The 26,209-nt window shown below is 57.3% G+C and overlaps 1 protein-coding gene across 6 annotated transcripts in view; it reads left to right on the top strand.

Moving 5' to 3' along the window:
- The window catches only part of CUX2 (cut like homeobox 2), a 68,396-nt gene that overhangs the window by 39,007 nt on the left and 3,180 nt on the right, over positions 1–26,209 (top strand). For 2 of the 6 annotated variants that reach the window (XM_074844031.1, XM_074844030.1), the window contains exons 2-18: positions 10,928–11,302; positions 15,905–16,042; positions 16,232–16,358; positions 17,167–17,243; positions 17,326–17,392; positions 17,661–17,709; positions 18,448–18,552; positions 19,106–19,297; positions 19,408–19,466; positions 19,623–19,879; positions 20,128–20,763; positions 21,755–21,856; positions 22,664–23,439; positions 23,891–24,050; positions 24,645–24,914; positions 25,155–25,343; positions 25,454–25,727. In XM_074844031.1, coding sequence (XP_074700132.1) covers positions 11,143–11,302; positions 15,905–16,042; positions 16,232–16,358; positions 17,167–17,243; positions 17,326–17,392; positions 17,661–17,709; positions 18,448–18,552; positions 19,106–19,297; positions 19,408–19,466; positions 19,623–19,879; positions 20,128–20,763; positions 21,755–21,856; positions 22,664–23,439; positions 23,891–24,050; positions 24,645–24,914; positions 25,155–25,343; positions 25,454–25,727 — 3,638 coding nt within the window. In that variant the 5' untranslated portion in view covers positions 10,928–11,142. The remainder of the gene's footprint in view (positions 1–10,927; positions 11,303–15,904; positions 16,043–16,231; positions 16,359–17,166; positions 17,244–17,325; positions 17,393–17,660; positions 17,710–18,447; positions 18,553–19,105; positions 19,298–19,407; positions 19,467–19,622; positions 19,880–20,127; positions 20,764–21,754; positions 21,857–22,663; positions 23,440–23,890; positions 24,051–24,644; positions 24,915–25,154; positions 25,344–25,453; positions 25,728–26,209) is intronic. The other 4 variants (XM_074844034.1, XM_074844032.1, XM_074844033.1 and 1 more) reach the window with 4 other exon arrangements.

Below are 26,209 nucleotides of genomic sequence, written 5' to 3'. Positions count from 1 at the left end.
GGCCGACCCAACCCTCCCGAGCATCCTCTGTGGGGGGCACAGGTTCAGCCCTGTGCTTGGAGGCAGCACCTTCTTCTTGGGAATGGTGCTGAGCCTCCGAGGTTTCTGTGTCCCACATGTTGCTCTCCATCATGGCCGGATCCAGACCCAACCCCTTGGACCATGTTGCCGTCTGTGTGTCCGGGCTGCGGCGCCGGCGTTGCTCCCCTTCCCGGCGGAGCCCCGGCGGGTCTGGGGTGGGGGTCCCCGGGGTCCCCCGCTCTCGCTGTGCCACTGTGGTCATCAAACCCCCTCCACAACCCGTGTTCCCGTACCACACCAAAGGCCGTTAAAAAGATGCTGACGGCCGTTTTTCACTCCCTGCTTCTCTGTATACACACAGGACTCGGGTTTATCTGCTTTCTCGCCAATATTTTTTTATATAACAGTGAAATATTTATATTGTCCAATAAAAGGCAGTAAGCTTGCAATCTTGCGCAAATTCATTTGAGACTGGGAGCTTCGTTGCCTGAATTTTACACCCAGCAGTGACCCCTGGTAATTGGCTCCATACATCTTAAGCATCGCGGGTTTACATAAGGCTTAGGGGGTGATTGATGGCCGAGGTCACCCCACCTGCCCCATACCAGGGGATGGTGGTGGCTGCCCTGCACCACATCTCCTCCTGCCCCGTGTCCCACCGTGGCACGGCTGGGTGGGTTTTTGGTGACGCCAGGGAGGAAGGAGCCGGCCCCTGGCGATCTGAGCAGTCGTGGCTGAAATCCCGGCAGCGCCGGGGTGCAAGGCTGGCTCCACGCTGAGCGTGGTGGTCACGGTGCTGAGGTTCTGGTGGGACGTGAGGATGGAGCAAACAGCAGATCCTACAGCCAGGACCAGCTGCTGATCCTCGAGGTGGCAGCTCCTTCGGTTGCAAACCCAATTTGCCCAAAAAGTGCTCATTTTGGGACCTGAACGGGGATGCTCGAGTCAGGCAAGTCAGGGACAGAACGTGCATCACCAGCGGCCGGAGATCAGGGTGCAACCGAGCCCCACACAGACACCTCCCGACCTCCTCCACCTCGGCCCCCAATTTATCAAAAAGCAATTAATAGCCACTGCCCCCACTCAGGTTTTACGGTTTCTGTCTCTTCCCGCCGACTGCAGGGCAGTAATTAGAATCTGTCTAATGAGGTTTTCATGGCAGGGATATGTTCTCTCGCTGTATCTCCCCATCAGACAAAGGCTTTGCCACAGTATATGGTGCCAGTGTAAATTTTTTCTGGCTGTTTTCACCACGATACAAGCCGGACAGGGACTGGGGCGTCCCCCGGCACAGCCAGGCTGTGGGATTTACTGGGGAGCACCCGAGAGGTCGCTTCACATCACATCAACCCCATCATTTTTATTTTATTTATTTTTTCCACATTCCACCAAAATTAAAAAGCCATCTATATCTTAAAAACCTTATTTATGAACACTTAAGCATAAGTAAGTCATCGTTGGACGGCTTCCCTCCCCGCTGATGGATGTAATCTGGCACCGGGGTGGACCGGGAGGGAAATCTGGCAATACAATATGCTGTGCTTGACTATTTTGACACTCGGAGTGCGATGTTTTTTTTACAGTTACTGATGAGCTTATGGCACTGCTCCTTTTGGAGAAGCGAGGAGGAGGCTGGGGCTGAGAATATTGATTAGTGAGCTCCTGATTATCTCAACAACCCTCTCGGCTTGCCTTTTCTTTTGCGGGGAATACAGAATTTCTTCAATTATTCATATAAACCCCCTTGTCGATATTGCCAACGCGCCGTGGCTTGTGATGCAGAGCAGAAACAGTCCGGGGGAATTATATTCCTGCAATCTTAAAACGCAACCCTCCTAAACCACCTTTATTTTATTTTTTTTCCCCTCTTTTTTTTTTTTTTCTCCTCCTTTTGTTTTTGTTTTCTTCCAGAAGGAGCTTAATTCTCTTGCTTTGACGCTGGCAGCGTGGCGGGGGGAAGACGCACAGTCTCATAAACATTTAATTGAACTCAGCTGGGAATTTAAGAAAAATGTACCTGAGGTACAGGAGATTTTGCTGTTAGAGAATTATCTTGGCAGGACACCAGATTTCCCTCCCCGGCAACTAGATTTTTGAGAACTGTAGATGTAAGTGACTAGCAAGAAGGAAAGCTAATTAGCCACAAAGACAAATTATAGCCCCTAACCTTGGGGTATAGGGATTTCTGACTCTCGCTGCCTCCAGTAGCTCCTTTGGATGGGCAGAACTGGGTCTTGGGGGAGAACACTTGGGGGGACGCAGCATCCGCCTGGTTGTAGCATCCTCCTGGATGCATCTCGGCAGCGCGGGAGGAAACTTTGGGTTTCGAGGAGTTTATAAAAAGCAAACGTTGAGCATTCGGAGCCAAGATGCTGGCACCCAGCTCGCAGCCCAGATGGGGGGAGATGTGTTGTTTTTAAAAAAAAAAAAAAATTAAAAAAAGATGAGAAGGGAAAAAAAAAAGAGCAACTCTAAAATAGCTTTCCTCAGAGGCTGTGCGGGGAGGGGTGTTTTCTGCCTGCCTGGGTGGGAGGAAAAACTGGCAGTGTTATAGGGGGAAGCTCAAAGGAGAGGTGGGCAGGGGAGCGGGCAGGACTTTCCCTCGCCCCCCATGGTCCCAGGCATGATCCCAGCCCCTTTCCACCCTGTCGGCTCTTGGGGGGTTGAATGGGAAGGAGAGAGCCCTGGAAGGGACAGGCTGGACCCGGCTTGGTGTGGCCAAGGCACAGTGTCACTGTCCCCAGCCCCTGAGGGGTTTCTGCAGCCGATAAAATCCATCTGCTGTGCCTTCTCAGCTGGTGCTGCATGGTCCTTGTGCCACGTGTGGGCAGGGGTACAGGCAGGGTGGGCAGCACCGGGATGGTGGCCCTGCCTGGAGAGCTTCCAGGTAGGGGAAGGAGCTGTCACTGCCAGGAGGTGCCATGGAGTGGCCGGGAGATGCCATGGAGTGGCCAGGAGATGCCACGATGTGGCCGGGAGGTGCCGTGACGTGGCCAGGAGATGCCATGACCTGGCCAGGATGCACCAGGTGAGGTTGCAATGGGCGATCTGAGGAGCAGCCGAGCACCGGGGTGGGACGACAGGGTCCCAGCCCGCTGCGTTGCTGCAGAAGGCATCTCAGTTCTCCATCCTGACCCAGGTGCTCCCAGCCTCGGGCCCCTACCACACCCCCGGAGGCTCCGCGGATGCCTTGGCTTTGGTCCCCGATGCTGGCGAGAGATGCATTGCACTTCAGGATACCTCTTCTTCTCCCTGGCTTTTTAATGTTCTCTCTTTGGGGGCTGCTTTCTCTGCTCCTCTAATGTGCTTCGATGGAAACCCCTGGAGAGCTGCCGGTACTCTGAGCTTGCCAGCAGCGACACATTAGGATCTGTCATCTGCTGAGCATTACCTGATTTTAAATCTGTCTCTTTGGAGCTACGGAACTGCATGAGAAAATATTAAAGTAAACAATAAGTGGATTTACACAAATGCGACTGATTTCCATATTTTTCATCACTTCATTTTATTACTGGGTTTACTGATATGCTCATTTATTTATAGGGCAATCCAGTATTGATTCATTCCGATGCACTATGCATAAACACATAAAAGAGAGTGATAACAATAGGAATACATTTTCACTCTTTTAAATACTGCATTTTTTCCAATAGTCTTCATTAGATCCGCTACGAGAATATGAGCTATGTCCTTCGGGGAGCCCCAGCCGGTCCCTCCGCCCAAGTGGCTCTGGATTTATGGGGGTGTAAGGGAGAGCGGGATGTGATTCCTGGCTCGGTGGCGGCCGCCTTCCTCCCCCGCCAGATGTTTTTCCACAGGAGATTTTGCAGAATTTTGTCCCAAAAGGTGGATTCCAGTGTCCTGAGTTGGGGTTTCTTGGCTACTTCTGTGCCAGGAGGTGTAGGATGGGCACCAGCATGCTGCTGCTTCTCCTGGGGCGAGGCTCGTGGGGGCCCTGGGCATTCTTTTTTCCCTCTTTTTCCCCCTCTTTTTTCTCTCCTATTTTCCCCCTCTTCCCCCTGTTTTCCCTCTTTTTCTCTCTTTTCCCCCTCTCATTTTCCCCTCTTTTTTCCCTTCTCTTTTTTCCTTCTCTTTTTTCCTCTCTTGTTTCTCTTTTCCTCTTTTTTCTCTTTTAAAATTTTTTTTCCTTTTTTCCTCTTTTCCCACTTTTCCCTCTTCCACCCCTCTTTTTTTCCCTCTTTTTTTCCCCTCTTTTCCCCCTCTCTTTCCACCTCTCTTTTCCCCTCTCTTTCCTTCTCTTTCCATCTTTGTCCTCTTTTCCCTTCTTTTTCAAATTTTAAAAAATACTTCTTTAATATATTTTTTCCCTGCAAAGCACACTTTTCAGCACTCCCCATGAATATTAACCAGGGAGAGCAGAGCGCTACATCATCTGCGTCACGGGAAGGAGCCCATAAAAGCGCGGTGATGAATGGCGAGCGTTCCCCCTCCGCTCTTTCTTGTAAATGGGAAGGAAAAAAACTCACATTTTGAAATATTAACCCGGGTGGCAGCGGATGGGCTTTTTGGGCTGTTTCTCTCTGCCGTTCCCAAATACATCTCATATACATTTAGGCTCCTACATCCTTCCTATATAATTTTTTCCTCAAGGAAGGAGGAGCAGTGCCAGGAGAATAAATTGTACCCACAGCAAATAAACCCAGCTTTTATTTTCCCCCCCCGATTAGCTAAAGGGCAGTTTCTTTCTCTCACCAAAAGCTGCCCGCGATGGCAGTTTAATGGCAACAGCTTGAGACGGACAAAGTTTGAATATCCTTGCGACGGAGAAAAGAGCAAAGCGAAAGCCCTGCTAATTACAAAAGTTGCTTTATGAAAGATAATTCAAAGCAATAATTTAGCAAACATAATCAAGTAGCGCAGATGGGGATTTTGATGAATAGTTTGCAACATGCAATTAGCAGCTCTTGCAGTTACATATCATTAACCCTCAGAGCACAAAAATTATTTTCTCATTATTAGATGAAAAGGTAAAATTAAGCTGACTAGACAGTAAAGGAACAAACTACAATTAATTACCTTCATTTATTACAGTCATTATTTTAAACTTTTTTTTTAAACTCTGATAGATAGATGAAAACATCTAAATTAAAAGTTTTGTTCTGCTAAATGGGAGGTGAAATTTTGCGATGCTCGGGGTGCGCCCGCGTGCTGGGGCCAGCCCGACTGCATCCCAGCTCCATCCCAGCTCCATCCCAGCTCCATCCCAGCTCCATCCCGAACCCGGGGACCAGCGGGAGCCCCCTCATCACCCCACTTCATCTGTGCCAGGGATGCAGCATCCCGCGCATCCCTGCCCATCTCCTCCGCCGACCTGCACCGCTGCCATCAGCCGCCCCGGGGAGTTTGGCATAATTTTGCAGGAAAATAGTTTTGCAGGAAAATAATTTTGCAGGAAAACAATCTTGTGGGTTTGCAAGAAATCCAGCTCTGCTGGGAATTAACCCGCCCGGGTGGCACCTTCTCATGCCGCTGGCTGGAAATTAGCCTGCTCCTTCGAGCCACGTTGGGTTCGATGCTGAAGCCTTTCGTTTCGGCGTGTGTGCCGTTAGCAGATGGTTTGGAGTTGCCAACTGTCAGCAAATGCACTGAAAAGATAAATAAAGAAAAAATAAGGGGAAAAAAAAAATTCAAGAAAAAACCCAACTAAACCAGCCAGTAAAAAAAAGTGTATTAAATTATGTTGGTGAGGATAGTAAAATAAGCTTGCAGTATTTTCCCTGCTTGCTGCGTTGTGTGGCTGGAGGCTGTAGCTCACCTGGGGATGGGCGTTGGATGAGGCAGGAGGATGGTCCTGCCCGGCAGCAGGCAGGGGCTGGCAGGGCCAGCGCTGGTCTGGGGGCTCAGCCCAGGAAATCCTGCGGTGCAGAGAAAGGGAAGAGCTCGGGCACCTTCTCCTGGAGCCGGCCGGGATGCTGTGGAAAAAGGGGGGGAAAAAAATAACCTAATGAGCTGAACATCCTCTGACTCCGCTCTCAGGAACTTTGCCAAAGCATCATTGAACTTGTCAGGAAGTATTACAACAAAATTAAGAACCAGCAGCAATTTTCTTGTGTTCGGGATCCTATGCTTTATAAAGTAAATTATTAATGCATTTTTTTTCTCTGTTAAGCAGTTATTTGCAGCAGTCTCGGTATATTTCTCATTAGAAATAACATCATCTGAAGAACTTATATTGATTCTTCTTCTTTTTTTTTTTTTTTTTAATCTCCGAATCATGAACGTGAACAACATATTTCTATGACGTTCCCTTTAACTAGAATTCTCAGGCTTTATTTTTATATTATCGATCTTTTTGACATGAATTGCTTTTTGGCCTTGTGAAAACGTTGTGAGCTGCTTCTGCCTTCGGAAGAATGGGGAGGGGGGGTGAAAGAAGTGGGAAAGGGGTGGACGTGCGATGGGTCTGTGGGTGTGGGTGATGGGTTTGTGGGGTGTGCAATGGGTGTGGGGGTGTGTACAGTGGGTCTGGGTGTGGGGGTGATGGGTCTGCGGGTGTGCGATGGGTCTGTGGGTGTGCAGTGGGTCTGTGGGTGTGCGATGGGTCTGTGGGTGTGCGATGGGTCTGGGTGTGGGTGATGGGTCTGTGGGTGTGCGATGGGTCTGTGGGTGTGCGATGGGTCTGGGTGTGGGTGATGGGTCTGCGGGTGTGCGATGGGTCTGTGGGTGTGCGATGGGTCTGTGGGTGTGCGATGGGTCTGGGTGTGGGTGATGGGTCTGTGGGTGTGCGATGGGTCTGTGGGTGTGCGATGGGTCTGGGTGTGGGTGATGGGTCTCTGGGTGTGCGATGGGTCTGTGGGTGTGCGATGGGTCTCTGGGTGTGGGTGATGGGTCTGTGGGTGTGCGATGGGTCTCTGGGTGTGCGATGGGTCTCGGTGTGCAACAGGTCTGTGGGTGTGGGTGATGGGTGCGTGTAATGAGCGTGTGTGGGTGTGCAGTGGGCTTGTGCCTGTGTGCGTGGTGGGTTTGTGGGTGTGCGATGGGTCTGTGGGTGTGCGATGGGTTTGTGCACGTGCGATGGGTCTGTGCGGGTGTGCGACGGGTTTGTGTCTGCATGCAGTGGGTTTGCATGTGTGTGCATTGGGTCTGTGTGGGTGTGTGCCGTGGGTTTGTGTGGGTGCGCAAGGGTGTGGGTGTGCGATGGGTCTCTGTGGGTGTGTGATTGGTCTGTGCTCATGTGCAGTGGGTGGGGGTGATGGTTTGTGTGAGGGGTTTGTGGGTGTCTGCGATGGGGCTGTGCACGCGTGCGATGGGTGTAAGGAGCCGGTGGGATGTGGGGCACCGGGAAGGCAGCAAAGGACCCCGGCATGAGACGGGGGCTCCCCGGCACACGGCTGGTGCCGCACGGGGGGTCCAGCCCCCGTCACCTGGAACTCTCCCCCGGGCCAGGCTCCCTCGCAGGCTCTCCCCCCTCACCCCTCCGCAGCCCTCCCGCTCTCCCCGACTTCTTTACACATCAGCAAAAAAAGCGAGGAAAATAGCAAAGGCTTGAATGAATTTTTTCATCAGTTTTCTTCAACATTTGGGGTCTCTGCTGCCGCTTTCTCCCCCGACAGCTGTTCCTCTCTGCTGAAAAAGAGCTCATTTGTGGTTTACTGCCACCAGTATTTAGATGGAAATAACCCACTACTTATCCTGCACTTGATCTCATGGATATAAGAATAAACTCACCGCCGGTGCGATGCAAATCCCGCGCCTTTGGAGAGGAGATGTTCAGACGGTCGGTCCTCGCCGCTGTGCCGGGAGGAGGACCGGCTGCGCTGGGGGAGTTTTACCATTTTGTCAGTCAATTATAATAATATTTCTGCTTCCAAATGTTTAAAAAGTTGGCTTCGGAAGGTATAATCATGGCACAGAGGCCAGCCTGACAATAGTAATTAATTAGGCTATTACGCATTCTACAGTGATAATTGCTTTGCTGGAAAGTCACCAGCCATGAAAAGGACCCGGCGCGTAAATGTAATTTATCACACGGCGGCGATCCCGCGCTGCTGCCGTGCCTCACCTTGAGCCCGTGGATGCTGCGGAGGGAGACGAAGGGGGGTGGGAAAAATAGAAATTAATAGTACATCGATATATAATGCAGAGGCAGAGCTCGCCGCCGGCCGCCAAGGGCTTTGTGGGCGGAGGGAGAGCGGTTGGCGGCGGCTTTGCCGTCGCCAATGGACACTGCGGTGATGGGGGGAGTGGGGACGATGCCATCCTGACCCCACTGAGGCAGGGCTGTCGCGGGGATGTTCAGCTCCCCCATTTTTAGATTTTCTCCTCTTTTTAGCAGGATGCTGGTGATGTCTCTCTCTTGGATGAGAGCACAGGGTTGGGGCACTGTTTCTGCCCCAAGAAAGCAAGGATTTGGGTTTTTTTATTATAAAACCTTGATTTTAGGGCTGATGTGGGCTTTTTCTGGGTGTTTATTCAGCTCTACATGAGGAATAACAGTGGTTTCAGGGTTGGGGTGAGCTGTCCCCGTGCAGAACTCAGAGCTGCTCTGGCAGGAATCTCCCCTGACATTCTGGTGAATTGTCCCCATCCAGAAAATGTCGCTGAAAATTTTAAATATCTTTTTTTCACTGAGATTTCCTTGAAGTTTAGTGGGACTCTGAAAGAGCAGAGCGGACGCCTGGCTCGCCATCCTGCCAATCGGCTGTGCCAGTGATGCCCTGGCACTGACATGGTCTGAAATGTGCCGGCCCCGAGCCAGAGCCTAGCACGAGGGGCTGGGGCAGGAGCCGAGGCTGATGAAATGGCCCCAAATGCCTCCTTGACAGCAAACTGCAGGTCCTGTGGCTTCAATTAAGATGCTGATGGTAGTTAATGGGTGGGAAGGTGTTACACATCCACGGGCGCTCGCTGGGAAGGTGGGATGAGCGGCGGGTCGACCCCTTGTATGAACCAGATGGAAACGTGGGTCTGTCCCCAGTGATCCCATGGCCAGTGGCCGTGGAGAAGCAAGGTCCACAGGACCACGACATGGGGATGCTGCAGGCTCCAGCCTGCCCCAGAACCACAACGTTCCTGGTGGGGAGTCCTCAGACCTCCATCAGGATTGCCAAGGAGAGGGAAAAGCTTTAAAGTTTCCCTTTGAAAAATGCTTTGTCTCTATAATGTGACTTCAGGAATAAAATCCAGCAGAAACAGCCCGATTTGGAGGTCTGGGCCGGCTCCTCCCTGCTGGCACAGGTTGGGGCTGCGCGGTGGGTTGGCACGGGTGATGGAGAACGCGTTAGGGCTGGCTCCTTGCTCTTCACCCTTTGGTTGAGGCTGTCCCAGGGGAGATGAAGCTCTTCAGAGCAGTTCAAGCAGGTCCAGGCATCCCCGTCACCCCGCGGCAGAGCCGTGCCGATGGGCCGTGCCCGCTCCCACTCCTCTCCCGTGCAAAATCCGAAGGATGTGGGAAGTGGGGGGGTCACGCAGGGTTGATGCTGTGGAGCACCCCAGCACCGCTGCGTCTCTGCATCCTTACAGACCCTCGGGCAGGTCTCCCTGTGCCACCCCAATGCCACGTGCCACTGGCAAGTTCGGCAGACGCAATGCTGTCCTGCTACAATACACAGGCAGCGCTGCTTGCTGTGTGCTTGCTGCCTCCCCCCTCTCTCCCTTGCTTTATTATTATTATTTTAAAGCACCCCGAAGCCAAGCGTTTTTGCAGAACGCTGAAGAAAAGCCCCCAAATTCCTCCTCTGCTGGAAACACGGCGCCAAGAAAGTAGGTTTGTGTACGAGACGCTATAAAAAGCCCAGCTTATACAATTTTAACAATAGAAAAATGATCTTTGTGCTCCAGTGCCTGCAAGCTTGGAAGGAGAAGGCGGTTTGCTCAGGTGGCTGCTGGATTACAAATGAGCAGTTTGCTTTGGGTTTGAATGACAAGCAATCGCAATCTGGGCTGGCGGGGCGAGCTGGGAGCTCCACCGGCACGGAGGAGATGGGTGGAGGGAAAAAAATGCCCTGGTGTGGGAGCTGCCACTGGGCTGAGGCACAAAGTTCAGGCTTTCTTTGATAATTAGCCCATCAGTGGCTTAAGAGTGGTTTAATTGACTGGTCTGCTGTTGGTAATAGTGTGTCTGCCAGCACTGAGTGCCAGGTGGGCACCTCTTCCTCCCTCACTGGGCGCCCAGTTTGGATCAAACTGGGCATTTTCCAGCTGGAAATGGGTCACCTCCATCCCCAGCTCCTGCAGTAGAGACACAGAGGTCCGTGTGTCCCACCCGCACCCCATCCCAACCGCTGCAGGTGGGGCTGGACGTGGAGAGGTAGCAAGGGCACCCTCAGCAAACAAAGTGCACCGGAGCCCAGTGGGCAGCAGCCCCCGCCCCGAGGTGTCATCGCGCCTTGAAAAATTAAGGGGAGTAAATGATTCATGCTCATAAATGTTGGATGGGAGCGCGCAGCAGATTAATATGTTGTTCAGTTATTAGCGATGCAGCGTGCTGTCTCCCTGCTGCCCAGCCAGCGAGAGTGTCACCGGCACCCTGGTGCCCTGGCAGCCGAGGGGGACAGCGACGTGAGCGAGAGGAGATGTCCCAGTCCCGGCCTGAGCGTCGTTTCTGCCCATACTGGGAGGGCGGCTGGGGAGGGCTGTGTGCTGAATCCGGCCCGGCAAAGCACAACAACAGGCAGGCTTCTTTATTTCTTATTTAAGCGCCGACATTAAATTATAATTTTCATTTACTCAGAGCGCATCAATGATTTAGGGCGGCGTGGCATGGCAGCGGCACGAGGAGTCTAGCCAAAGGCAGCGAGCGGCTGTGCGGGGCGTGGAGCGGGCGCAGAGCCGCGCCGGGGGGGACCCGTGTGCCGGTCATGGGTGACACCGGTCCCGGTGGCCTGGCAGAGCCGGTTCCCTCCTCCGAGCCCGTCTTTGACCCCCTTTTTCCATCTCCCTGCAGGTGATTGCACTTAGTAAGAGAAGCAAGGAGGCTGAGACGGCTTTCCTGAGCGTTTACAAGCAATTAATCGAAGCTCCAGGTAAGCAACGCGGTGGCGACCTGGCTGCCTAACGAGTCGCGCGCCGGCGCCGGTGCCGAGAGGAGCCATCGAGGACTGCGGCAGCGCTGCCGTCCCCATCCCCGGCGCGGCTGGCGTCGCCGACCTCCGCTCGCGCATGGTGCTCTGGAGATACCAGCCGAAGAGAGGAGTGGAAAGAGCTTTTGCCATCGCTGTGTTTCAGCCCCTGAGCCAAATGCATCTTGACATTAGGAAAGGAATACATTTGCTCAGCCCTTGTAATAACACTGCGGCTATCCCCAGTTGTCTTTTTGACGGTAAGTTAACCGAAACGACCGAGCGCTGGCTCGCACCACGGCTCCTGGCACCGGCCGCGGCTTGGGGACGGTTTTCCCCGTTTCACCGCCGTGCCGGGGCGTACCCCCAGTCCAGGGCGCTGCTCCAAGTCTTGGGAGAGGGAAACTGAGGCACAGGGCAACCCTGAGGCTTGTGTTGGCAGAGTCGGTGCTAGGGCTGGGTGAGGGGCTGGGACCCCCCTCCCCGCCGCTCCCCACCGTGGGCTCTGCCGTGCTCTGAGCCGGGGGGCGGCTGTGCTGGGCACGGTGACACGCAGCGTCCCCCGGCGCGGCGAGGACGGAGAGCTGCAAACAGCTGAAGATGCGCAGAAGGGCTCCTGCAGGGCCACTAATTCATTTTCCAGACATTTAGGAATAACAAAATGTTTTAATGATTTCTTAGGGGAATTAGGGAGACGTATTTTTGTCCTCATTAAATTTGTCCTGTGCTACAAGAACCAAATGTCAGCTCGGTTTCCAGAACCCAGTTATCTTCCCTCCCCACCTCCCCACGCTCACCCGCCGTGTTCCTCCTGCATGCACACACGTGCACACCCCAAAACTGCTCCCGTATGGTCTCTGCACCCCTCCTCCTCCTCCTCCTCCTCCTCTCTCCCTGCTCTCCTGCAGCATCCACCTCTTGGTCCCCTCTCCCCTCCTGCTCCCCAAATCCTCCTGCCCGTCATTTTGTCCCCGTCCATTACATGTCCGTGTGTCTCTCGACAGGCGAACTCTTTGTGGAATACTTTACAAGCGCCACATAAGTCCTGATTCGACATTTTTTGCTTTGAATGGCTGCTGTCAACACAAATCTCTGGCAGAGACTCTAACGGAGCCTGATTGCTCAGCAAGTATTTTGATAAGTGAGCTGGCTGTGTGTCTGTAATTACGGGAGAAAACCGTAAATCTTTTGGATATTGTTCACACAGATGTGGCGTGAAGAGAAGGGGGGGAAGCAGTAAAATGTGTTAAAAGCATAATTAATGTCATTGTTGTTGGGGATGATTTGATTTAAGGCTGACTTTGACTCGTGGAGGGATTCGTAGGGCGCCGGTGGATGTGTTTGAGCAGGTTGGGGTGGGGTGGCCGAGGAGATGCCGCCCCGGTTTGAGAGGTGATGGCACCGCAGATGTGCCGTGGAGGTACCGCGGATGCACCGTGCATCCGTATGGGTGCGCCATGGGTGTACCATGGGTGCACAGTGGGTGCCCCGTGCTCCTCTCAGAGCTGGGCAGCAGCGTGGAGCAGATGCCACCCTTCAGCCCTTGGCATGGAGACCTCCACCGAAGGCCAGATCAAGGGGCCAGGCCTTGGCCCAGAGCTGAGCTGCTGGTCCCCAGGGACATGGGTGCTCCCTGGAGCTGTGCACGCTCAGGAGAAGGTGCCGAGCATCCAGAACACCTCCAACCCCATCCCACCATCACACGGGTACCTCGAGCTGCTGCAGTGGGTGCGCAGAAGCTGCGCAGTGCTGTGGTGGGGGTGTCTGGGAGCGGGTCTGCTGCCAGCCCAGACCCCCTCCAGCATCAGGAAAGGCCCCTGGCCCCGCTTCCCTGTGCCGGGGCTGGGGACACCGGGAGGGATCCCGGCCCACCGCCCCCGGCCCTGCTGCAGCACGGCTGGTGCCACTAAAGGACAGCCAATAACGCCAGCTAGTGGCAGCACTTATTATATATATATATATATAAAAATATATATATATTAAAAAAATATGTATATATATAGTGGGCGAGTATATGTAGCGATCGATAAGCACGTCTGGGCAGCGGGTTCTGCTCTGCAGCAGGGACTTGCCGTTTCCCACGCCGGTCACCGCCGTGCCGTAGCCCCCGAGCGTGCGGGAGCTGCCGCGGACGCAGCACCCCAAGATCCCCTTTTGGCACGTGCCTCTCTCATGTCACCCGTCACCCGGCTGTGCCACCGGTGCGTCACCACCGCAGCGGGGCTCACAGCTGCACGGCCGCTCGGCCGCAGTGTCGGTGCCGTTTCCTCTACCCTGTTCCCACCGGGCTTGTGACCCACACAGCGGGGACTGTCCCCTGCGCCGCGGGCGGTGTCCCGAGCCCTCCAGCGTGGCTCAGGGTGCGACGGCACGTGGCATCCGTGGTGACTTGGTGCAAGCAAACGATGTGCTTGGTTTGGGGCGTATCCCTTCTCCAGCCCTGCGGCAGGAGGGTTTGTTCACCGGCAGCGCGAGCATGGCGCGAGCATGGTGTAAGCGTGGTGTAAGCATGGCGCAAGCATGGCGCAAGCATGGCGGCATGAGCATGGTGTAAACGTGGCATGAGCATGGTGCAAGCATGGTGTGAGCTTGGTGTGAGCATGGTGCAGGCTTGGTGTGATCTTGGTGTGAGCAGGGTGCGAGCTTGGTGTGAGCGTGGTGTGAGCATGGGGCGAGCTTGCTTCCCAGTCCTGGCAGCCCCTTGGTGCATCCAAACACCTCTCATGCGGTGCTGGAGCCAGCCCCACAGCCCAGAACAGCGCTTTGCCCGGGGCTGGACAGGGTGGTGTTAGCACGATGTGATAATCCAGCCGAGCGTTTTGCCCCGGCTGACGTAGGGAGCGGAGCCAAAGCACCCCTTGCTCTTTTCGCTTCGAAAAGCTCCGCTCCCAACCACTTCATCCCGGGATGTCGGCTGCAAACAGGGAGCAGCGTGCGGGGGGATCGCGCCGGCTGTATTTCAGCCGTGGGGCTTTGGTTCACGGAAGGGGAAACACTGACCCAAGGAAAATCCCTGGAGCTTTATCGCTCAGGCCAGTCCCTCCCATATTTTTTCTCATCACGGAGGCGAGAGAAGTTGCCAGCACGGATTGGACGGGTCCTGCCCCGGGGTTTATCCCTGCAGAGGCAGCTCGTGGGCTGGCATGGAGCCTCCTGCCAACACCCCCAGGGCTGGGGGAGCGCGGGGAGGGGGGGGACCTCCGGCCCTTGCAGCCTGTGAGCTGAGGCCCTGGAGCACAGGGTTTAATTAACCGTATCGTTATCTCAGCTCGTGTACTTACGGTGTTATTAATGGCTGTGAGAGCATCCAGTCCGGTTTGGGGCCGTGCCTCATCGCCGCAACCCTCTTTGATGGTGCAGTCCCGCATCCTTGGATGGCGAACCCGCCTGAAGGATGCTGAGCCACGGCTCCGGCGCCGGCCAGACGCCGCGAGCAGCCCGGGAGGGTCCTGGCTGGAGCTGAGTCACCGATTCAGTGCCAAAGCCAGCAGTGTGCCAGCAGGGCTCAGCACCCACCTCTGCTTGGGTCCCCGTGGCCGAGCTCTGAACACAAACCTTTTATCCCAGCGTGTCCGCGGGGTTTCTGTGATGTTCAGCAGAAAAAAGGGGGAACGTTCCCTGCGGAGAAGGATGCTCTGGGGGCTTTCGGCGTTAGCGCGGGGTCCTGGTGCTGAGGTGGCGCCCTGCACCCCACATGGCTGCGATGCTGTGGGATGGGAGGGCAGCAGTGGGTCAGGGGGACCCCCAAACCCCATCTTGAGGGGGGTCACATGTCTTGGCACCACTCGTTTCCAAGGAGCATCCATGCTGGGCGTTTGCAGCAAGGATCATGGGCCAAATCCTGCATTTTTCTGGCAGGTTCACCCCAAAGATGCCCGGTGCTGTGGTTGCAGCCCCAGACCACCCCAAATCCCACGGCGCAGCCATGGTGGTGCCGGGCCCCCTTCATCCTGCACCGCTGCCGTCTCCGCCAGGCACTCACTGAGCAGAAGAGCTGCTCTGCATCCCGTTCGGAGCGGAGGCAGCCAGTTGTTGTGATTTTTTTTCCATCACCGTTATTATTTTTTACCCTTGGATGTCTGCCACGGGTCCGTGCTGTACAGTAGCACTCCCGGCTCTGTCCCACTTCTCTGTTTGTCTAACTTTTTGACCCTGGAGAATTCAAATCTATTTTCTTTCCTCTTCTTTTCTAAAAAAAAAACCCAAACCTATATTAACCTGGCTCAATAGGAGGCATTTTCTTGAACTTATTAAAAAATCCAGACTTGTAAATTAATTTGTTCATGTTGTACAATGGCAGTGCAGATGGACTCATTAGCATGCACACAACAAATAATTATAGATGAATTTTTAGCTGGCCTGCTTAATGGGCTTGCTGGGTTAATTATGTCAATGTATAATTACATCAGCCCTGGGAGACATAATGGCACACCCTGCTGAGCAGACACTAGCTAATGATGGTGTAATGCTGACAGAGGGAAGACGGACGGCTCTGAATGCACCTGCTTACCTCGGCACAAACCGCCATTGTCTGCGCCCAAACGGGCCGGCGCTGGCAGCACCGGGGCCACCGGTGCTGCGGGTGCCGCCGGCTCCCTCGGGGAGGTGATGTCCCCATCCAGCCTTGCCGGTCCCTTGGGGCTGGTGATGGAAAGCACAGGACCGAGGGGGTGTCCCCATGGCACCCAGCACCCTGTGGGGTGCCCCAGGGCTGGGAGAGCACCCGCTCTGGTTTTAAGCGGGGTGTGGAGGGTGGTTGCCCTAGGATGGGTGGCAAGGAGGGTGGGCAAGTCCCCGGGGAGGTAGGAGAGGGCTGGTGGTGGGCATCCTTGCTGCTCATCATTGTGTCCCGTGTCCCGCAGACCCCGCTCCTGTGCTGGAGGCTGCCCGGAGCCTGGAGGACCGGCTGCAGCAGCTCCAGCGCCTTGAGCCTGACCCACCCCCACTGAAGGACCTCAGCCGCCCCTGGAAGAAGCACCCAGAGCTCATCGGCACCAAAGGTACCCCCCCGGCGCCAGCCGCCCTGTTGGACGAGGATGACAGTGGCAGTCCCCAGCTGGGTCCCCCCACGTGCCTCTGAGCATCCCTGGGGGGGTGTCAGGGCCAGGACCCCTTTCCCTGGCCTGTGGTCCCCAGCAGCCACCGCTGGTGTCCCCTACGCAGCTGTGTGATATGTGTCCCCCCCGCAGAGCGCAGAGAGGGGACGTCACCGGCCACCGGGCTCACGTCAGCGGCCGAGCCCCTGCTCTCCGGCATCGACGGCAAAGCACCGTGCGCAGAAACCTTGCTGCAGAGAAATGAGGCAGAAAAGCAAAAGTACGTGAGTACAGGGATACGGGTTCATTCCGGGGTGCTGTGGGAACACGTGGCTCTGTCCCCACTCCTGCACGGGGGTGTCCATCTGTCCTTCCCTCACCTCCTTTGCTGTCTGGGTTGAGAGCAGACTTATCCTGTCCAGAACCCTGATACACAATCTCAGGCTCTCCGAGAGTCCATCTGTCTGTCCATCCCCAATCCCAGGCAGTTTTGGGGCAGCGGCGGGCACAGGCAGAGCCAGGACAGGTCGATCCTGCTGGCCCCTCGCACCGTCTCCCTGGCACGTGGCTTTGCGCGGACAAATGGGTTAAAGCCAGGTCGACAGATGAACCTCATTAATGGCCTTTTAATTTGGAGGCTCCCGGCTTTCTCGGTACCTTCATTGTTATTCCTTAACACGCTGCACCGGGAAACAAATGAGGAATCTTTAAACCCTAAATTGCAGATCTCTGCGAGTAAGTTCCTGGCAAGTGCAGGCTATAAATAATGCAGAATAACTTTTCCCTGATTGCTTCCCCCACCTCCAATTAATTACAGGCAGGGGTGGGCTGCCATCTCCCCTGTTGGAGGGGGTTCAGCCGCAGGGATCAGGACCATTTTCAGCCCTAAGTGAATTATTTTACACCCAGGGCTATAAACTCCTTAATATCGAGGGGTAACATGGCTTGAACACACCCTGGCATCCACCAGTGGGTCTTTCCCTGAGCGATGGGGATGCAGCGGGGGGGTCTCCGTGTTCCCTTGGGGGGCTGCAGGGTCGGCACGGCCGCGGTGCCACCGGCACGTGGCTGATGCCCGTCTCTTGCAGGGGGCTGCAGGAAGCACAGGTCACTTTGGCCGCTCGGCTGGGGGAGGCAGAGGAGAAGATCAAAGTGCTCCACGCAGGTAGGGGGGCTGGGGCAGGGGCCGCCGGCCATGGGGGGCCAAGCCTTCACCCCGCGCCTCACCCTCCTCTTCCTCTTCCCAGCGCTGAAGGCGACCCAGACGGAGCTGCTGGAGCTGCGGTGTAAATACGACGAAGAAGCCGCGTCCAAGTAAGTCGCCGATGATGCCTGGTTGTGCCCGGAGGCTGTTGGCGTGCCCGAGCCTGAGCCGAGCCGCCTGCGGCATTGCGGCAGTGCTGGGACGTCCCCGCGGTGGTGCTAAACGACTTGAGGAGCTGAGATGCTTGAAGCAACTTCAGCAGCACCCCAAGCCGCGGGGGGTCCCGCTGTCTAAGAGGCCCGCCTGTGCTCTCGGCTGCAGCGCAGGCAGGAGCCCTCGCCGGCCGTGGAGGGCTGACCTCTCGCTTTCTCATCACAGGGCAGACGAAGTAGCCATGATCATGACAAACCTCGAAAAAGCCAACCAGGTGAGCTGGGAGCTGACTTTCCAGCCAACTCAGGGCACGTACCCTGCTCCCCCTCCGCCATGCTCAGCCGCGGGCCCCCCAGCCGCTGCACCCACCGCAGCACCCCGAGCATCCGCGTGGCTTGGATGTCTGTCCCCAAAATGGTACGGGCTGGCCGGGCTCCAGGACTGGGAAGCCCTAGAAGTGGGCTTCTGGTTTTCTTCGCCCAGCAGCTCCTCCGAACCAGCCCAACGGCACCCTCCTGCCCCATGTTGAGGGTCACTGGTGTGTTGGGGCTCCCACTGGGCTCTGCTTTGGCCACAGGAGCCAGCGTTTGTCACCTCTGGCTTCTCCCAGGTGTTTCAGGGCAAACACACACCAGCCTGATGTGGGTTTCTGGCATAATTACTTCTGGTCCTATCCATTCCTATTCACTAGTTTTATTTAATTCTGAAAGCGTAGATACAAATAAATGCATGTGGGTAATAAAATAGGCTTAAAGAGCAATTTGCATGTAAATACGGCCTGTTGGGTGGAAAAAGGCAGTGTCCTGGAGTTGGGCTGTGGCCCGTGCCCAGGGATTGGGACTGGGAACTGTGTTAGGACGTGGGGAGACAAAATAAATTGAGGGGGGCTTATGGTGATGGTGGTGGGAGCAGGATGCCCGGCTCAGTGCAGACCCCGGGGCCCCACTCTGCCCTGTGTGGGGTGGGATGAGCTGTGGGTGCCCGGCCTGATGCGCTTTCTGCTCTCTTGCAGCGAGCGGAGGCGGCGCAGAGGGAGGTGGAGAGCTTGCGGGAGCAGCTGGCGGCCGTGAATAGCTCCCTGCGCCTGGCCTGCTGTTCCCCGCCGGGCGCTGCTGGGGTGAGAGCACCCCTTGGGGTTGGTAGCACCCCATCACAGCTGACAGCACCCCATCATGGCCTGGAGCACCCCCTTGGGGCTGGCAGCACCCTGTTATCACAATCAGGAGCATCTGTCCCAGCCAGGAGCATCCCATTGCGCTTGGGAGCACCCTGTCATAGCTTTGAGCACCCCGTAGCAGCCAGGGGTACCCCATTGTGTTCATGAGCACCCTTTTGCGTTCGGGAGCACCCACCATGTTTGGGAACAAGCCCGAAATGCCAGTGATTGAGCCATTTCTCCACCACGGAGGTGGTAGTGTTGGCCATGCCCTACCTGCCTCCTGCAGGGAGGGGGACGTACACCCCCATAGCACCAAGCAGACATACCCGGGAGACCTGTAAGGGCAGAGGAAAGGTCTGTCCCTGCCCACGGCTGCGTCACCTGCGGTCCCCATCCCACAGGGCTGAGTCCTGGGCTCGCCTGCTCCCCGTGGGGACACGTCTGACGGGGAGGGTGGCCCGTGTCCCCACGTCAGGCGGCCAGGAGCTGACGGTGTCCCCTCTCCCAGCAGGACAAAGTGAACTATTCCATGTGCTCAGGGTCGAGGCTGGAGGCGGCTCTGGCTGCCAAGGACCGGGAGATCCTGCGGCTCCTGAAGGATGTCCAGCACCTCCAGAGCTCGCTGCAGGAGCTGGAGGAGTCCTCTGCCAACCAGATCGCTGAGCTGGAGGGACAGCTGGCTGCCAAGAACGAAGCCATCGAGGTGCGCCCACGGGGGCTAGGGGCTTGCTGGGGACAGGGGGGCACAGGTTTGGCTGTGCCGGGTGTGCGCTGGGAGCCGGCTGCGAGGACTCCCCCCTCTCTGCTCCGCAGAAGCTGGAGGAGAAACTGCAGGCACAGGCAGACTACGAGGAGATCAAAACAGAGCTGAGGTATGGCTTGACCAGCATCCATGCCTGCTGCCTGCTTGTACCCCGGCTGGCCAGGTGCTGCCGGCACCCACGGCACACCAGCACCTGTAACGCTCGGTGCCTTGGCGGCAGCGAAAAGCCACGTGCACCGAGTCACCCCCCTTGTCTCCCTCCCAGCATCCTGAAGGCGATGAAGGTGGCCTCTGCCAGCTGCAGCCTTCCCCAGGCAAGTGCCACGGCGTGTGCCGACACGCTTGCCGGGCTGTGGCACGCGTGCCAGCCCTGCCGCCCGTGGCTCCGCCGCCCTTTCCCACCTCGGCTTGGCTCCTTGCAGAGCATATCGAAGGCAGAGGAGGCCCTGCTGCTGGGGAAGGAGGCTTTCTACCCCTCCCAGAAGTACCTGCTGGAGAAGCCCAGCCTGTTGGCCAGCACTGGTAGGGTCTCCGGGTCCCGCAGCATCCCTGGTCCCACCGGGAGCATCCCTGGGAATGTGGGTGGTAGGGCTAGATCCTGCCCCGGCTGTGGGAAGGAGCCCGGAGCCAGCAGAGAGGGGTGGAGGGAGGACAGGGGGTGGGATGCCACCTGGGGAAACTGAGGCAGGAGATGCTTCGCTGCGGGGCTGTGCCGGGGCCGCCGGCCAGGGGGACTCTAGTGCGTCTCCTTCTCTCTCATTCACTTCTAGAGGAGGATCACTCCGAAGACGAGTCGGGGAAGGATTCGCTGGGCATGGAGCAGCCGTACCCATCCCCCCAGCACGCCCCAGCGGACGAACCCGCCTCCCCCACTCCCCTCCCGCCTCTGCCCGGCCCTGGCCTGGCCCCCGATGCCCCTCGGACTTTCTCACTGTCCCCCTTCCCGGGGGGCGAGCGACTTTCGGGGGACCCCAAGGCCCCCCACATCCCACCACACACCTATAAGAGCGAGAGCGCCGGTGGGGGGCCACCCTTCCCCTCCACCTTCTTCGGGGCCAAGAACAACACCGTGCCCCCCAGCACCGCTCCGGCTGCCAGTGCCGCCAGCCCACCCGGTGAACCGTCCGAGGGCAGCGCCGGCGGCTCTGCCGATGAGGAGCAGCTGGACACGGCCGAAATCGCCTTCCAGGTGAAGGAGCAGCTGCTGAAGCACAACATCGGGCAGCGGGTCTTTGGGCATTACGTGCTGGGGCTGTCGCAGGGCTCCGTCAGCGAGATCCTGGCCCGGCCCAAGCCCTGGCGCAAGCTGACGGTGAAAGGCAAGGAGCCATTCATCAAGATGAAGCAGTTCCTCTCCGACGAGCAGAACGTGCTGGCCCTGAGGACTATCCAGGTGCGCCAGAGAGGTGAGTGGTTGGGGTGGCCCCGGCCGACGGGTCCTGCCCCGGGATGCTGCAAGCGGTGCCGTGGCATCCCCTCCCGATGCACCCCAGCAGCACCCCGGGGTGCCCCATGCCACGGCAGGGATGCCCGCCAGCCCGCGATGCGGTGGCAAGACAGGCAGGGATGCGCACAGAGCCACTGGTGACACTCGGGGGAGTTGTCCCCGGTGGTCCCCAGGCTTGCTGCAGGGTGGGATGGAACCAGCCGCCCAGTGGGATGGATCCCTGGCAAATGGTAGCGATTAACAACAACCCATCGTTGCGGAAGCTGCATCCCTGGACGTGCTTTACTCACTTATTCTGACAAGTGCCATTTAATTATTCATTAGGCTGTTTCGTGGCGTATGAATCAATGTCCTCGGGAATGTTTTGTTAAAATAATGAAGTCTTAATGCTGCGGGATCTCGGTGCGGTGCTGACACCGCCATGGAATGGTAACGCTCGGCTCCAGGGATGGTGGCTCCCAGCTCCGGTTCAGTGGTGGCAGCAGTGGTGACTGGTCACTCGGGTCCCCGTGGTGGCACAGGGACTGGACGATGGAGGTCCACGTTCCATTCATCTGCTGGTGTTTCAACCCGGAGGGCTCCGATTGATCCCCTGGATCTGATCCAGCGTTAACCCTTTGCCTGCGCAGCCGGGAGGGCCCAATGCCAGGGATGGGGGACTTGGTCCCCGTGTCTCTGCTCAGCACCCTGCGCCCCAGTGGCGAGGGGGTGCCCTTGGATGGGGCAAGTAAGGTGGCTGGGAGATGCCACACCAGAGGCGAGAGCTGGCAGCCAGGGCTACCAGGGCTCCCTGTGCTCCAGCTAGCGACTAATCGGGAGTGACATTTGTCTTAAAACCAGCATCCCTAAAAATAACTGAACATGAGGAGCAGTAAATACTTCCTGACATACAAGCAGAGCTTGTAAAACCAGCGCCGGTGACAAAGCTGTTATCCTGCCTCTTTGATCAGGTAGCATCACGCCGCGGATCAGGACGCCAGAGACCGGCTCTGACGATGCCATCAAAAGCATCCTGGAGCAGGCGAAGAAGGAGATCGAGTCGCAGAAGGGAGGTGGGTGCCAGCATGTGGGTGGCAGAGCCCCCCCCGCTCTGCCCCCGTGGGAGCAGCACCCAGAGGGGTGCCGGTGGCTGGGTGCTGTGTGGCTGCGGGTCCCACGGCACGCCGGAACACCTGGAAAACCGACAGCGTCCAGCGCAGGGGTCCCTGCCTCCCCTCGGAAACGTTAGCCAGCCTGTGCCAAGGCACTTGGGACACAGTCCTGGGCCAAAATGGGCTTTATTTGTCATTTCTCCCACTGACGTTCAGAGAGGTTTGGAGTGTAGTGGGAAGAAACGCTGGTAACTAGGGATGGAGGACTCTCCATGCAGCAGCGGTTGTACCTGGGCTTTCAGAAACTTTGGATCTACTCTTTCCTCCCCCCCTGCCCCAAAACAGATGATTAAATGAGGATGTGCGATCCATCTGGCACGAGGAATCATTAAAGCAGCTGCGCTCACAGTCAATTACAAGAAATGAAATACATTAAAACAGGTAGTCTGCTGAGAAAGCAGAATCCCGGAGAATTAAATTAGACAGGAACGGTGGAAAAACAGACAGGGAAAACAAACATGTTTGTCTATTGCTGTTGTTGGTAATGGGATTTATTTTGCAATCGTCAAAAAAGCAGCTCACTTTGAGCTGGGGGTGTCACAGCTTTTGCTTTGTGGGTGCTGCTGGTCCTTCTTCTGATCTGCACCCATGTGGGGCATTGAACCAGGTCAGGATAAAATCCCTTTTCTCCTGCATTTTGAATTATGGCCACATGGTAAAGAGATGCGTGCTGCGCCTCGGGGCTCCCCTCACCCCTTTTCTTTCCAGGGGAACCCAAAACGCCATCGGCGTCACAGGCAGTGGCCAACGGGGCGGGTGGCAGCAGCTCGGAGGACGCCATCAAGAGCATCCTGGAGCAGGCGCGGCGGGAGATGCAGGCGCAGCAGCAGGCGCTGCTGGAGATGGAGTCGGGGGGCAGCGGGCGCCCCGGGGACACGCCGCCCGCCGAGCGCTCCACGCTGGCCGCCGTCAACCAGAACATCGTCCCAACCTATGTCAAGCAGGAGGAGGGGAGCGGAGCCAGCCCCGGCCCCCCACAGACACCCCTGGCCGTCCTCTCGCCCGCTGCCTTCGTCCAGAGCATCATCCGGAAGGTGAAGTCGGAGATCGGTGATGCCGGCTCCTACTTCGACCAGCACTGGGCGTCGGAGCGGAGCCTGCTCAGCCGACCCTACACCTCCGTCTCGCCTTCGCTCTCCTCCTCCTCCTCGAGCTACTCCAGCATGGCCAACGGCCGGGTCTGGCCACGGGGCGAGCCCAGTGAGGGTGGCACCAATGAGGACGAGCTGCCGCCGGCGGACGACGAGCCCCACCGGCTGACAGAGATGAAGGCGGAGGGAGCCGGCGCGGAGCCGGCGGCTGGTGGTCGCCTCTCCTACTACCCCACCTACGTGCCACGGACCCTGAAACCGACCGTGCCACCGCTGACGCCAGAGCAGTACGAGATGTACATGTACAGGGAGGTGGACACGCTGGAGCTGACCCGGCAGGTCAAGGAGAAGTTGGCCAAGAACGGCATCTGCCAGAGGATCTTCGGAGAGAAGGTACCAGCCTGGAGAAGGGGGGTGCAGTGTCCCCTCTGCTCTGTGACTGAGCCTGGGGCTCATCGGTGGCCTCTGCCAGCTCCTTCCAGCATCCCTGCTCTCCCCAGTGGGTTTCCCTTTGGAGGACACTGAGTCCTCAGGGCTTGACCCAACCCCAAGCGGTCTCCCAGTGGTCACCGCCAACTGGTTGGTAGCACTTCCCACCAGGAAAACCCTGTCCCCTGCACAGAGCCCTTGCAGGGACCGTCCTCCCAGCCCCCTGGGTATCTCAGGGGGACCCACCATGGTCCCAGCACCCACGGCTGGGGCCAAGGGGTCCGGATGTGCCACATGACCGTGAGGGTGGCAGCCTGCTTCCCTTCCCTTGACATGGGGACGGAGGGCAGGCAGCAGCCCGGCGCTGGGGGGAGCATGCCCCAGCCCTGGCGGGTGACCCCTGCGCTGTGCCTAGGTGCTGGGGCTGTCCCAGGGCAGCGTGAGCGACATGCTGTCACGGCCCAAGCCATGGAGCAAGCTGACACAGAAGGGTCGGGAGCCCTTCATCCGCATGCAGCTCTGGCTGACCGACCAGCTGGGCCAAGGCATCAGCCAGCAGCCGACACCGTCCCAGGGTAAGTGCCCCCACTGCTGTCCCCACCGTCCCCATCATCCCCATGTGCCATCAGTGCCCGCAGCGCTTCTACATCCGTCCCCGTATCCCGGTGCAGGGCGAGTTCGTCTTGCTCCCACGCCAGCACTGGGTAGAGCTGCCCCCACCACCGCCAGCACCCCCACCCGCACCACAATTCTGGAAGCCCCTTTGATCCCCCTCTGATGCATCCAGCTCATTTTGAACCTCGTTAATTAGTCGCTTAGACAGTTTAGGGCTGTTGTACAGATCCTCAAATGTTATTTTGTCAGAAATGGGTTTTGAAAGTCATCTAGTTTAAAAAAAAAAAAGGAAAACCACAACAAAAATCTTTGGCTTTGTGCCTGACATAAAGTAGTAACTGGGGGGGGTTTATATTAGTGATGTTTTCCCTCTTTAATTATTCCACCGGCACCTCCCACTTTGCCGTAGTCGTCGGGGAGACTCAGCCAGCATCCCCCATCTCCGGAGGGCAGAGCCACAGGCATTCCCAAAATAACCTGCCTGCTCCTGCCGGGTCCCTGCCACTCTCCCCTCCCACCATCCCCACTGACCCCTCTGCCCCGGTGTCACGCAGCCAGCCCGGCGGAGCCCCAGCCGTCCCCCTCGCCGCCCCCCAGCCCCACCGAGCACGAGAAGAGCTGTCAGGAGCCCCTCACCTTGGCCTTGGAGAGCAGCAAAGAAAACCAGCAGCCCGAGAGCCGGTCGACGCCTGTGTTGGGTGGGAAGCCGTACCCCAACAGCCAGGGACCCGTGGGCATCCAGGAGATTGTCGCCATGTCCCCCGAGCTGGACACCTACTCCATCACCAAGAAGGTCAAGGAGGTCTTGACGGACAACAATTTAGGTGCGGACCCTCTCTCCGCCCGGGTTTTCGGGAGCTGCTGGTGAGGCTGCATGGATGCATCACCCCAATTCCTGTAGCCACAGACCCCCCGTGGTTCACTGCGGGTGCTTGGGGGGGATCCTGGTACACTGGGGGAGGATGCTGGCCGGGAAATGGGGTGCACCCGCTCCGCGGGGGGACTGTTAATGCCTGCCCCGCTGCTTTACCCCACTCTAACCACCGCTGCTTCTCCTCCGCCAGGCCAGCGGCTGTTCGGGGAGAGCATCCTGGGCCTGACGCAGGGCTCGGTGTCCGATCTCCTCTCCAGGCCCAAGCCGTGGCACAAGCTGAGCCTGAAGGGGAGGGAGCCCTTCGTCCGCATGCAGCTCTGGCTCAACGACCCCCACAACGTGGAGAAGCTGCGTGACATGAAGAAGCTGGAGAAGAAAGGTGAGGGTCAGGGCAATGCAGCCCCACCGGGTCTCTGGGGTGCTGGCTGAGCGGGGGGCTCCCCGGGCTGGGGGAGTGAGTGGCATGCAGCTGGATCTCCTCTCCTGCAGCCTACCTGAAGCGTCGGTATGGGCTGATGAGCGCCGGCTCGGACAGCGAATCCCCCAGCACCCGCTCCGAGTGTGCCAGCCCCAGCCTGCAGCCGCAGGACCTCAGCCTCCTCCAGATCAAGAAGCCACGGGTGGTGCTGGCCCCAGAGGAGAAGGAAGCCCTGAAGAAAGCCTACCAGTTGGAGCCCTACCCCTCCCAGCAGACCATCGAGCTGCTCTCCTTCCAGCTCAACCTCAAGACCAACACCGTCATCAACTGGTTCCACAACTACAGGTACGGGCACTTCCAGGCTTCGGACATCTGATGGTGGTGTCACTGTTCCTCTTCCAGCCTTCCCAGTCCCTCTTGCCTAGACGGGGAGGTGCAGACCCACGGGTGGTCACTGGAGGTCCCCAGGCTCAGGGTCGCAGCCGAAATGCTGCATGTGCCCTGGCTGGTGGATGGTCAAGAGGTGTTGACCACCTTAACCAAGTCATGTTGAGCATCTGAAGAGGTTACCGTGCTTGTGTCCACCTGCTCACCGGTGCAGGACACCAAGCGGGAGCTCCCTGATAGGTAGAGAAAAGACTTATGGAGGCTCCTGGAACACAGGATCCATCCCCACAGCAGCCCGGCCCTGGGGAGCAGCAAAGGCTTCATCCTCAGGCAGTATTGCAGGTGGACACATGACTCTGGAATCCTCCCCAGACCCACACCAAGAGCTGCCCACTCTGAGTCAACAGCCCAGGTGATGGATTGTGCCCCTGCCCTATATA

The sequence above is a fragment of the Strix aluco genome, chromosome 18 (genome assembly GCF_031877795.1).
Source record: "Strix aluco isolate bStrAlu1 chromosome 18, bStrAlu1.hap1, whole genome shotgun sequence".
Taxonomy (NCBI): Eukaryota; Metazoa; Chordata; class Aves; order Strigiformes; family Strigidae; genus Strix; species Strix aluco.
Note: the sequence above shows the minus strand (reverse complement) of the source record. Positions and strands in the feature narration are given on the sequence as shown.